This window comes from Hyla sarda, chromosome 4 (genome assembly GCF_029499605.1).
Source record: "Hyla sarda isolate aHylSar1 chromosome 4, aHylSar1.hap1, whole genome shotgun sequence".
NCBI lineage: Eukaryota > Metazoa > Chordata > Amphibia > Anura > Hylidae > Hyla > Hyla sarda.
In genome coordinates this window covers 255,799,428-255,811,871 of record NC_079192.1, presented here as the reverse complement: position 1 = coordinate 255,811,871, position 12,444 = coordinate 255,799,428, and the positions used below count along the sequence as shown (strand labels likewise).

At 40.3% G+C, this 12,444-nt stretch overlaps 1 protein-coding gene across 6 annotated transcripts in view; it reads right to left on the bottom strand.

Annotated features, from left to right (window-relative positions):
- The window catches only part of TMEM117 (transmembrane protein 117), a 283,837-nt gene that overhangs the window by 111,426 nt on the left and 159,967 nt on the right, over positions 1-12,444 (bottom strand). For all 6 annotated transcript variants that reach the window (XM_056573968.1, XM_056573967.1, XM_056573972.1 and 3 more), the window contains one exon: positions 4,747-4,844. In XM_056573968.1, coding sequence (XP_056429943.1) covers positions 4,747-4,844 — 98 coding nt within the window. The remainder of the gene's footprint in view (positions 1-4,746; positions 4,845-12,444) is intronic.

Genomic DNA, 12,444 nt, shown 5'->3' with positions numbered 1-12,444 from the left:
GCTATTTCTTGTTGGAGTTTGTTCCCTTAAACTACAAATCCCATCATTCCTCATTTGTAAGTGTGAGGTCACTTTTCTCCCTCCCACACATCAGCTACCCCAAAGATTGAAACACACCTGTGATTTAATGCAACAGAACAGTGTCTTCTGACCAGGGTGCCTCCATCTGTTGCAAAAACAGAATGATCTACCTCCCACCCAGCGGTCGCTTCACCCATTAAAGCAAAGGCAAGCTCCCTCTTATCACCTGACTAGTGATGTAATGTCTCAAGTTGCACTGCAACCTTGGAAAACCTGAGATGACAGTTATTTTGTATGCTGTTACAAATAAACCTTGGGGCAAAAATGACGGAAGAATTGTGAGACCACCTTTAAACACAGGTGCAGACACTATATTATGAACTACATTAACTTTACAGCCCCTGTAGCATAGTCAAATGAAAAAAAATCCCAGAATACTCTTTAAAAACTAAACTGCAGCCTGCTAGGGCTGTAAAATAAACTGCAGTATACTTAACTCACACAGTCCAGGGCCCTGTTCTACCCTGGTGCCTTGTTTACTTCCCATGATAATGTGCTTTCCCTGCTCTGCTAATGCTGTTCTAAACACATTGCAGCCAGTCAATGCATCCAGTCACTGAAGTTGCAGTGTGTTTAGAATATCAGTAGAACAGAGAGACACATCATCAGGGGGGGTAAACACAGGAAACAGGGTAGAACAGAGCACCAGCAATAGACCAGACAAGATGAGTACGCTACAATTTGTTATTTTACAACCATAGCAGGCCGGAAATTGATTTTTTTAATGAATTTAAAAATAATAATACAAGTACTTTGTGGAAGCTGAGGACTCGGCCACAGTGTTTAGATTACAGAATTAATATGAACAGGCCATTAAGATAATTTCCATACAAAGGACAGTATAACTCATTACTCCCTAAAAGAGAAATCACTGACAAATAACTGCTAAGAAATGAGTAAAATATACATAAATAACCACTGACAACCTTGGCAACTAACATCCCTGCCAAAGAGGAGGCACCAAACTACAGCGAATTCAAACTCCCTAACAAAAAAGTGCCCACTTAATGCTATCCTGTGAATCCTAAAGGAGTATATCATTGACAATATCTGTTGGACTTATTCTGCCCTGACCCCTTACAGTAGATGGTATCTACCCACAACTTTACTCCTATCCCACACCATATTAGACACTTTTGTATTAAGGAGTCTCCAAACCTATTTAAGACAATTAGCATCTTGGGCTTCGTGTCATGCCACCTGGGAAAAGCCCAATTGTTTTCCTCCTTGACCAATAAGGGGACAACAAAATAAACATCAAAGTAGGCTTGAACGTATAAAAAATTTACCACAAGATGAGTTCCAAGATAAGGTCACAAAGGTAAAAACAAATCTAAAAGGTTTTAAAAGAAAAAAACTATTGTGAAATATTTGTCATAGTAATTGCAACTGAAAGAGAAGTAGCAGTTATCTCATGATAAGACTATGTACACACTGGAATTTCTGTGATTCCGCTCAGACTCCTTTGTGCCAAGATGGATTTTTTGCAGTTTTGCAGATTCTGTGCGGAATGTGTGTGGAATTTGTGTTGAATTTATGCAGAATTTCTTGTGCTCAACACACAAGATGGAATTCAAATCCCATTGACTTCAATACAAGTTATAGGGGCTTGTTTTCTGATTAAAGACCTTGTTTTCAAGATATTAGCTAATTTATATCTCTAAATACACCCACATATGGGAAATTCTAGGCTTTCTGCTGTCTGAAGTGGAACACACACTGGGGGACATTTATCAAGACCTGTGTAAGGAAAAAGTTGACCAGTTGCTTATAGCAACCAATCAGATCGCTTCTTTCATCTTCCATTGGACTTCAAAAATGAAAGAAACAATCTGATTGGTTGCTATGGGCAACTTGTCAACTTTTCCTCTACTAATATTTTGATATATATCTCCCAACAAACGTACAAATGACAAGTATGTAAGGTTCACTCCACGTTTATGAAATACTCCCATATGCCAGCCGGACTCTGCCCGCATCTCATTCATTTGAATGAGAAAACCAGAATCAGATAGTGACTCCAGTCTGCTAATTTTTTCCCTGTATCTGGTTTTGTGACCGAACCTAAAACCGTGGTATATCACCGGGATATGGGGAAAAAATGAGCCAACCGGAGACACTATCTGACTCCGGTCGGCTCATTCAAATGAATGAGATGTGGACACGGTAGCGCCGGTTTTCTCATCTCCCAGCTGGATCCCAACCCCGTATGTGATAAACGTGGTGTGAACACAGCCTTAGAAGGCTAGGAATTTGGTCAGTAGAGTTGATATTTGATGGGACAATGTAGGGATTAGTTATCAGATATATATAACTTATCTGATGAAATACTCCACCCTGAAGTCAGGATAAAGGGCGATCTGAGGAAAGATGCTCAAAATTACCGTTTTAACAATTTCTGCATAGTTAAAATGCTTCATAGCTTACCAACAAAACAAAAAAATAATAAATCTTTTAATATTGAAACATTAATAACTATCTATGACAGGATACATTTTAGTCTGCAGAATTTGAGTTTTTGACCAAAAAGAGAAAATTTGACACTAAAAAATATAAATAAAATATTTCCTTGGTGTGAAGTCAAGTAAGCTCATTAAAACGGTGGATACAATGCAAGCCATTCCACAAGGGTTCAGCTTAGTAAGATGAAGTTGACAGGAATAATATACTTGTTCATTACAAATCCAATTACTGTGTTGAAAATTTCCCATAACAAACAGAAAAGAAGGATTTCTGAAGCATTTATTGTATGCGCTGGGTAACCTAGCAACAATATAAATGTAACTAAATCTGTATAAATAGAAGAAAAGTTGGATTTCAAATCCTAAGCATGGAACAAAAGCTGTTACTGTAAATACATAAATTCTGTACATCTATACTATTCTTCAGAGAATAAATCTATATATAGCTTCTCTCCCGTGATAACTCTAACCCAGGGGCATAACTATAGGAGGGAGCAGAAGTAGCAATTATACCTGGGCCAGTATTATAAATAGCGCCTGATAAGTACATATTTTTCCAATGGGGCCTGAGGGCTTCAAGTTACACCTTTGCACAACCCTGGAAACCATGAAAAGTCACAGTTGCTAAATTTCCAAAGTCATTTCAGCTAATTATTATTTTAGTGCAAGCAAGATTTGTGGACAATCGGGTGCGAAATCAAAATAAATAATGCAAATCAATTAAAATAAACATCAAAGTGTAGATTCACTAGTTCAGATGACACATTGGGTCACCAATCCAAAGTATAAGTAAAGCCAAGGCAAACCAAATGCAAAAATACAACTCTGAAGAGAAAGACAAGCCATCCATTGTATGTAGAAACAAAAAGAAGGGTATTGCAACTCAGCTCACTCACCATAGAGACCAGGGATGAATGGACTTGCCCAAATTCTGAAGCACTGGAGCTCGGAAAAAGCGGGCCGCCTGCCCGTTTAGATCAAAGAGCAAACAATGGAGGATCCAGCTTCTCGTCAGAAAAAAAAAAGTTAAAATTCAAGCTTTAATGGAGTCATTTCAAACATGGAGAATCCAAAGATAAAAAACATCCATGTCGACGCGTTTCGGGCTTAATTCAAGCCCTTAGTTATGGCAATTCATAGTAACACTGTGGGGAGAGCAGTAAGGTCTGGCACTGACGCAACTAGGGTGAGTCCGCTATAGGATTAAGCAGCAGCGTAAGCTTGCTGACTGTGGATATGCTGTGGTACAATGTCCATGTAACCGGCTTGAGGAAGTGCTAATTGCGTGAAACAGTCTGTCCCGGTTGTGCTTCCCGCCTCCACCTGGTTCTTCTTCGAATGCTTCCGAATGCTTGGAAATGAAGATCACTTGGATGGTGAGTGCTGTCCCGTGTCTTCTATTCATTACATTGCAATTCATAGTAAGACTGTGCTTGCTTTTATATCCATGATACATATGGTAATAACCAGAGTCCTCCCATCCAAACGGACTGGCGTGTGACAACAGTTCCGGTTGTGGAAGCAGGTAAAGCCATTACTGTTACATTGTTCATATTAAGCCTTCTGTATCTACTTTATAACTTTAATAAACAGAGGGGCCGCTGTCCAGTCCGTGTTTTACTGGTGAATCAATGTCCAGCACGCGGTTTACTGATGGCTTTACAAGCTTCCGCAACCGGAACTATTGTCACACACCAGTCCGTTTGGATGAGAGGACTCTGGTTATTACCATATGTATCATGGATATAAAAGCAAGCACAGTCTTACTATGAATTGCCATGACTAAGGGCTTGAATTAAGCCCAAAACGCGTCGGCGTGGATATTTTTATCTTTGGATTCTCCATGTTTTAAATGACTCCATTAAAGCTTGAATTTCACATTTCTGCTGAGAAGCTGGATCCCCCATTGTTTGTTCTTTCTTCCATTCTATGGGTATAATGAAAGTTTAGATACTTATACAAGTAAACTGGTCATTATATGGTAACGAGAACATATAATTTGATCAAAATGAGTGCCACAAATTATTATATAAGAAATCTTTTTGGACTTTGTGATCTAACACAGCTGATGGTACTGAGTGATTGATATTAATGATAAAGCGAATAGACATAAGTTAGGTTTTATGCTTTGGGGGCTTAACCCAGATGATGTTAGCCATGGGGGCTATAATGAATTTTTATGATCTTATATAGACATACTTACCAAAACAGGATTATGCGGATATTCCCTCTTCTCCAAAAGGCTCGAGCTGATTTGCCCCAATCTGGGTATTGATTGTCCTGAAGCATCATATCAGTCACCTACAGCATAAAAATTTTAATAAGACAGTGCTACAGTATTGTTTACTGTACATCTTTATTGGCAACTCACTCTTGTTTCACATTAAATGTACATATTAATAAATGAAAGAAAAAATTTAAACATATTTTAAAGGAAGGTGTTAAATCATTTTCCTCACTATTGCCAGCGTGAAGTGTTTGTTCACACTGCAGGCATTCTGCCAGTGGAATTATGTTCAATGGGACTCTGCTGCTTTGTGGACACTGAGGAATCCCCACACCGGAATTATGCCCGTCAAACTGCATTGCCGTCTATTAGACGGTGAACGTCCATTTGGTCATATCACTAATGATTCTGGTGGAGCCTGCTGCAAGCAGCCTTTCTGCCGGCTGACTGTCCGCAGTGTGAATGAGCCCTAAATGTGTAACTGGGAGACACAGCTGAGAAAGTAGACATCCCTTAAAGGGGTATTCCGCTGCCCCAGCATTCGTAATATTTTGCACAGAGATTGCGGGGTCCCAGTGGCGGGACCCCTGCAATAAGACATCTTATTTACCTATAGGGGATAAGATGTCTAGGGGGAGAGTACCCCTTTAAGCCTTTCCTGCAGGAAAGCCAAGCAGCATGTCTATGTTACAGGATCCCCTGCCCTCCTGGCTGAACATTATTTTAGGAGCTTTGCAGAAGAACCTATATGGATGTTTACTCTACAACATCATCCACTCTACTAGATGGAAGACAGATTAGGAAAGGCTTCTGGTGCCACATTGATGTTAGGAATACAGGATTCACCCACTTTTCTTGCTGCATATTAAGTCAAAAAGATGTATAATCTAAGGCAGTGTTTCCCAACCAGCGTGCCTCCAGTATGCTGGGAGTGGTAGTTTTGCAACTGCTGGAGGCACACTGGCCGGGAAACCCTGCTCTAAGGGTCCATTTACGCTGGTGTGTATTGCTGCAAATAATTTTTCGGACACTTTTTATTTGCATGTTTTTTCTGCTTATTTTCAGCTTCTTTTTTTTTTTTTTTTTTTTTTACCTACCTTTAGAAAATAAGCAGCAGAATAAAAACAATAGAAAATAGGCCGCAAAAAATATGCAACAATAAGAAATAAGGTCTCGTTCACACTACGGACATTGGTTGAATTCGGTTTGCAGCAGTTGCCCTCTGAATACATTGGCATTAGGACGGCACAAACATTGTCGTCTCGATAGAATTCCTCCCGGAGAATGAACATGTTAATTATTTGAGCAGACATCCAATCTGCTGCCCAAATTCCTTTGCGGCTTTTCCGCAAAAAATAATGTGACTCTGCTACAAGCAGAATGTCAACAGTGTAAATGAGCCCTCAGCAGAAAATCAGCACCAAACTATGCACCAAATACACTGCAAAATCATCCTTATGAAATATGAAGATGTATAAATTGAAAAATATAATATGCTATAATATAATATGTTTGTAGGTCCAAAGTTCTGCGCATATAAAATCCCTACCATATTAAACACCAACAGTTAGTGGAGCAATTTCACACACAGCTCCAAATCCTGTGCATAAAGAAAGAATTACATGATAAAATGCTGTCTGCCTAAAGCCACTACTAAGGAAAGCTTAAGAGCTATTGAATTCAATGTATTCTAAGTTACCACCAGCTGTGACTACAGGCAGACATAATTTAAAGAAATTTATCAGGGTATAATGTTTAAGTTATGTAGCAAAAAAAATGTACCGTATTTATCGGCGTATAACACGCACTTTTTAGGCTAAAATTTTTAGCCTAAAGTCTGTGTGCGTGTTATACGCCGATACGCCCCCAGGAAAGGCAGGGGGAGAGAAGGGGCAGCGGCACCCATTGCCGGCGCCGCTGCCCCGTTGCCTTCCCCCATCCCCGGTGGCATAATTACCTGAGTCGGGTCCGCGCTGCTCCAGGCCTCCGTCGTGCGTCCCCAGCGTCGTTGCTATGCACGGCGCGGCGCTCTGACATCATGCGCCGCGCCGTTCAGCGCATAGCAACGACGGAGGCCTGGAGCAGCGTGGACCCGACTCAGGTAATTATGCCACCGGGGATGGGGGGAGGCAACGGGGCAGCGGCGCCGGCAATGGGTGCCGCTGCCCCTTCTCTCCCCCTGGCTGTCGGTGCCGCTTCTCTCCCCCTGGCTATCGGCACCGGCACCGATAGTCAGGGGGACAGAACGGGCAGCGGCGCCGATAACCAGGGGGTGAAAAGGGCCGACAGCAGCGCTATAGACCCCAGGAAAGGCAGGGGGAGAGCGGGCAGCGACGGCCTCTCTCCCCCTGCCTTTCCTGGGGGTATATCGGGGTATACACGCGCACACACGCACCCTCATTTTATCATGGATATTTGGGTAAAAAACTTTTTTTCCCCAAATATCCTTGGTAAAATGAGGGTGCGTGTTATAGGCCGGTGCGTGGTATACCCCGATAAATACGGTATATATATATATACATTAAACAGTAAAGATATTAAAGGGGTACTCCGGTGAAAAACATTTTTTTTTTCAATCAACTGGTGCCAGAAAGTTAAACCGATTTGTAAATTACTTCTATTAAAAAATCTTTACCCTTCCAGTACTTATTAGCAGCTGTATGCTACAGAGGAAATTCTATTCTTTTTTAATTTCTGTTTTGTCTTGTCCACAGTGCTCTCTGCTGACACCTGATGCACACATCAGGAACTGTCCAGAGCAATCCCCAGGTGTCAGCAGAGAGCAATGTGGACAAGACGAAAAAGAAATTCAAAAAGAAAAGAATTTCCTCTGTAGCATACAGCTGCTCAAAAATACTGGAAGGGTAAAGATTTTTTAAAAGAAGTAATTTACAAATCTGTTTAACTTTCTGGCACCAGTTTATTTAAAAAAAAAAAAAAAGTTTTCCACTGGAGTACCCCTTTAACTGACTTAGAATAGCACTGGTAACCACACTATTATGCTAGAATCTTAAGTAATTTATTAGGAAGTACACACATCTTAAATCACACAGTGAAGCAGCTTTAAAAGACGTACTGGCTCATACATTCCACCCTAAGGGGGACATTTATCAAGGTATTTAGAGCTTTTTTTTTTTCTTACTCCAGGCACACAAAAAGTCGAATGTGTGACTAAGCACTTTATTGTGTGACTTTTGTGGGTAAGCTTATTGCTGGTAAGCTGAGGGGCAGTGTGATGTAACAGGCCTGTATAATTGTGTATCCGTATATATGAGTCAAAATAAGGAACGGGTCCAGAGCATTAAAAAGGTATAAATCTTATACAGTACTTCTCTGTTATGTTCACTCCTGACTTTGGCTTACAAATGCTGATGCCAAACACCTCTTACCATGACCGTAAATAGAAATTGCCTCATTTTATTGCATTTGGAACTCTTGGGGGTAACTACTTATCAGTTTGATTTTCCTACATAAATAAATATGTTACATACTATAGAACATTCTCTTATGCAATAGCCAAGGACATGTACCAAGAAGCCCACTTGGGTAGTGAGTAGCCACTAAGCGGCAGGAATGTAGTGCACTTACCGAGCACTCAAGATTTTTGAATAATCTAGACAGTGTATTAATTAAGAAGAAAAATGACAGTAGGCCTGAGACCATGCTTTGAGGTAGACTAAACATTGATATTGAAATTACCTAAGGATGGAATACAGTATATTATATACAATTTGAAAAAAAATCATCAGAGAATTACTGCATTGCTGTCTTTGAGATGGTGGACGTCCATGCGGTCATACCACTGATGATTCTGGCAGTGCCTGCTGCAAGCAACCATTCTGCCGGCTGAATGTCCATAGTGTGAACAAGCCCTAAATGTGTAACTTGGAGACAAAGCTTAGAGAGTAGACATTCCTTAACCCCTTAGAGACTCAGCCCAATTTCACCTTAAAGGGGTATTCCAGGAATTTTTTTTATTTGACCATGCTACAGGGGCTGTAAAGTTAGTGTAGTTCATAATATAGTGTCTGTACCTGTGTGTGACGGTTTTCTCACAATTCTTATGCGATTTTCACTCCAATATTTATTTTTACCAGCATACAAAATGACTGTTGTCTTGGATTTTTCCCTGCTTGCAATGCGGCCGAGACCTGACTTACTAGTCAGCTGATGACAGGGAGCCTGTCTGCTTCAATGGGTGGAGGGATCAATCTGCAACTAATGCAACAGCTGTAGGCACCCTGATTAAAAACCACACTGATTTGAATGCATGCAGCTCATTTATGTTTAAGGGTGGGGTGGCTGATGTGTGGGAGGGAGAAAAATGGAATTGTGGGATTTGTAGTAAAAAAAAAGAAAAGTCAAACAGGAAATACTGGTTCACAAACAGCGAGCCATAGTGTTATGGTAATTTCACAACATAGCTATTTAGCCCCAAGACAAGCACAGATCCTTCCTAAGCATGTCCATTACTGTCTGCCAGCTACATACTAAAATCACCTTATGGTGGATAACCCCTTTAAGGACTCAGCCCATTTTTTGCAATTCTGACCACTGTAACTTTATGTATTAATAACTCTGGGATACTTTTACTTTTCATTCTGATTTCGAGATTTTTTTTTTCCGTGACATATTCTACTTCATGTTAGTGGTAAATTTTTGGCAATACTTGCATCATTTCTTGGTGACTAATTCCAAAATTTGCTGAAAAATTAAAAATTTTTGGACATCCCAAATAAATTATATATTGATTCACATATACAATGGGGGAGATTTATCAAACGATTTAGACTGGTTTTTCATGTCTAAATTTGTCGCACAGAAAGTCTCAGTCTAAATATGTGCGACTTTTCTGCGACTTTTTCTGTAGAGGATTTTTAGAACATGATGCATGCAAGTCTATTTTAGACGGAAATGCATTGGAAAATGCATTGGTGCTGAATTTATCAAGTGCGACTTTTGTGCGACAAGTCGCATCTGCCCAAAATACGCTGAAATGTCAGACCATGTTAGAGCAGGTCTAAATGCAGTTTAAGCTGTAGACCCTGAAGTCTGAGCACAGAATTTATCAAGGGCTGTGAGACCTTTGATAAATTAGGAGCACAATAGACAGGAGACTACCACATACGCTGGTCTATAAGCATACCCAGAATAGACTAGATTAGTAAATGTCCCCCATTATGTCTACTTTATGTTGGCATCATAAAGTTGACATGTTTTTGCTTTTTGAAGACATTAGAGGGCTTCAAAGTTCAGCAGAAATTTTCCAATTCCAAAAATTTCAAAATCGGAATATTTCAGGAACCAGTTCAGTTTGAAGTGGATTTGAGGGGCTTTCATGTTAGAAATACCCCATGAATTACCCCATTATAAAACCTGAAGTATTCAAAATGTCATTCACAAAGTTTGTTTACCCTTTAGGTATTTCACAGTAATAGCAGCAAAGTGGAGGAGAATATTAAAAATCTAACTTTTTTATACTCGCATGTTCTTGTAGAGCAACTTTTTGAAATTTTACAAGGGCTAAAAGGAAAGAAATCCCACCCCCAAAAAATTTGTAACCCAATTTCTCTCGAGTAAGAAAATACCTCATTTGTGGATGTAAAGTGGTCTGCGGGCGCAGTAGAGGGCTCAGAAGGGAAGGAGCAACAATGGGATTTTGGAAAGTGAATTTTGCTGAAATGGCTATTGGGGGGCATGTCGCATTTAGGAAGCCCCTATGGTGCCAGAACAACAAAAAAAAAAAAAAAAACACGGCATACTATGTTGGAACCTACACCCCTCAATCAACGTAACAAGGGGTACAGTGAGCCTTAACACTCCACAGGTGTTTGACGACTTTTCGTTAAAATCAAATATGTAAAAAAAATTTTTTTAAATGCTAGTTTTTCCCCAAATCTTACATTTTTACAATAGGTAATAGAAGAAATGGGGTTACACATTTTTGGGGGCATTTTCTCCTGAGTATGTAAATACCCCATGTGTGGACGTCAAGTGCTCTGCTGGCAAATTCCTTTTTTGGCAGGCATATCACCTTTAGGAAGCCCCTATGGTGCCATAACAGCAAAAAAAAAAAAAAAAACACATGGCATACTATTTTGGAAACTACGCCCATCAAGGAAAGTAACAAGGGGTACAGTGAGCCCTAAAACCCACAGGTGTTTGACAAATTTTAGCTAAAGTTGGATGTGAAAATGAAAATTTTTATTTTTTTTCATAGAAATGCTGGTGTTACCCCAATTTTTTTATTTTCACTAGGGGCAATAGGAGAAAAAGCCCCCCAAAATTTGTAACACCATTTCTTCTGAGTATGGAAATACCCCATTGAGCTTTTGGAGAGAGAATTTGTTTGGAATGGAAGTTGGGTGCCATGTGCATTTACAAAGCCCTCATGGTGCCAGAACAGTGTGATCCCATTTTGGAAATTGCACCCCTCACAGAATTTAATAAGGGGTGCAGTGAGCATTTACACCCCACTGGCATTTGACAGATCTTTGGAACAGTGGGCTGTGCAAATGAAAAATTTTCCTTTTCACAGACCACTGTTCCAATAATCTGTCAGACACCTGTGGGGCGTCAATGCTGACTGCATCCCTTATTACATTATGTGAGGAGTGTAGTTTCCAAAATGGGGTCACATGTGGGGGGGTCCATTGTTCTGGTACCATGGGGGCTTTGTAAACACACGTGGTCTTCAATTCTGGACAAATTTTCTCTCCAAAAGCCCAATGGCGCTCCTTCTCTTCTGAGCATTGTAGTGCGCCCGCAGAGCACTTTACATCCACATATGGGGGATGTTCTTACTCTGAAGAAATGGGGTTACAAATTTTGGGGGGCTTTTTTCCTATTTTTCCTTGTGAAAATGAAAAATTTTGGGTAACACCAGCATTTTAGTAAAATTTTATTTATTTTTTCCATTTTCCCATCCAACTTTAACGAAAATTTGTCAAACACCTGTGGAGTGTTCAGGCTCACTATACCCCTTGTTACGTTCTGTGCGGGGTGTAGTTTCCAAAATGGGGTCACATGTGGGTACTTATTTTTTTGCGTTTGAGGAAAAACGCTGTAAAATCAGCCACCCCTATGCAAATCACCAATTTAGGCGTCAAATGTACATAGTGCGCTCTCACTCCTGAGCCTTGTTGTGTATCCGCAGAGCATTTTACCCCCACATATGGGGTATTTCCGTACTCTGGAGAAATTGCATTTTGGGGGTCTTTTTTTTCCTTTTACCTCTTGTGAAAACAAAAAGTATGGGGCAACACCAGCATGTTAGTGTAAAAAAAAATTTTTTTTACACTAACTGGCTGATGTAGACCCCAACTTTTCCTTTTCATAAGGAGTAAAAGGAGAAAAAGGCCCCCAAAATGTGTAACTCAATTTATCCCGAGTACAGAAATACCCCATATGTGGCTCTAAACTGTTTCCTTGAAATACGACAGGGCTCCAAAGTGAGAGAGCGCTATGCGCATTTGAGGACTAAAATAGGGATTGCATTGGAGTGGACATAGGGATATTCTACGCTAGTGATTCCCAAACAGGGTGCCTCCAGCTGTCGCTAAACTCCAAGCATGCCTGGACAGTCAGAGGCTGTCCAGAAATGCTGGGAGTTGTTGTATTGCAACAGCTGGAGGCTCCATTTTGGAAACACTGCCATACAATGTTTTTTATTTT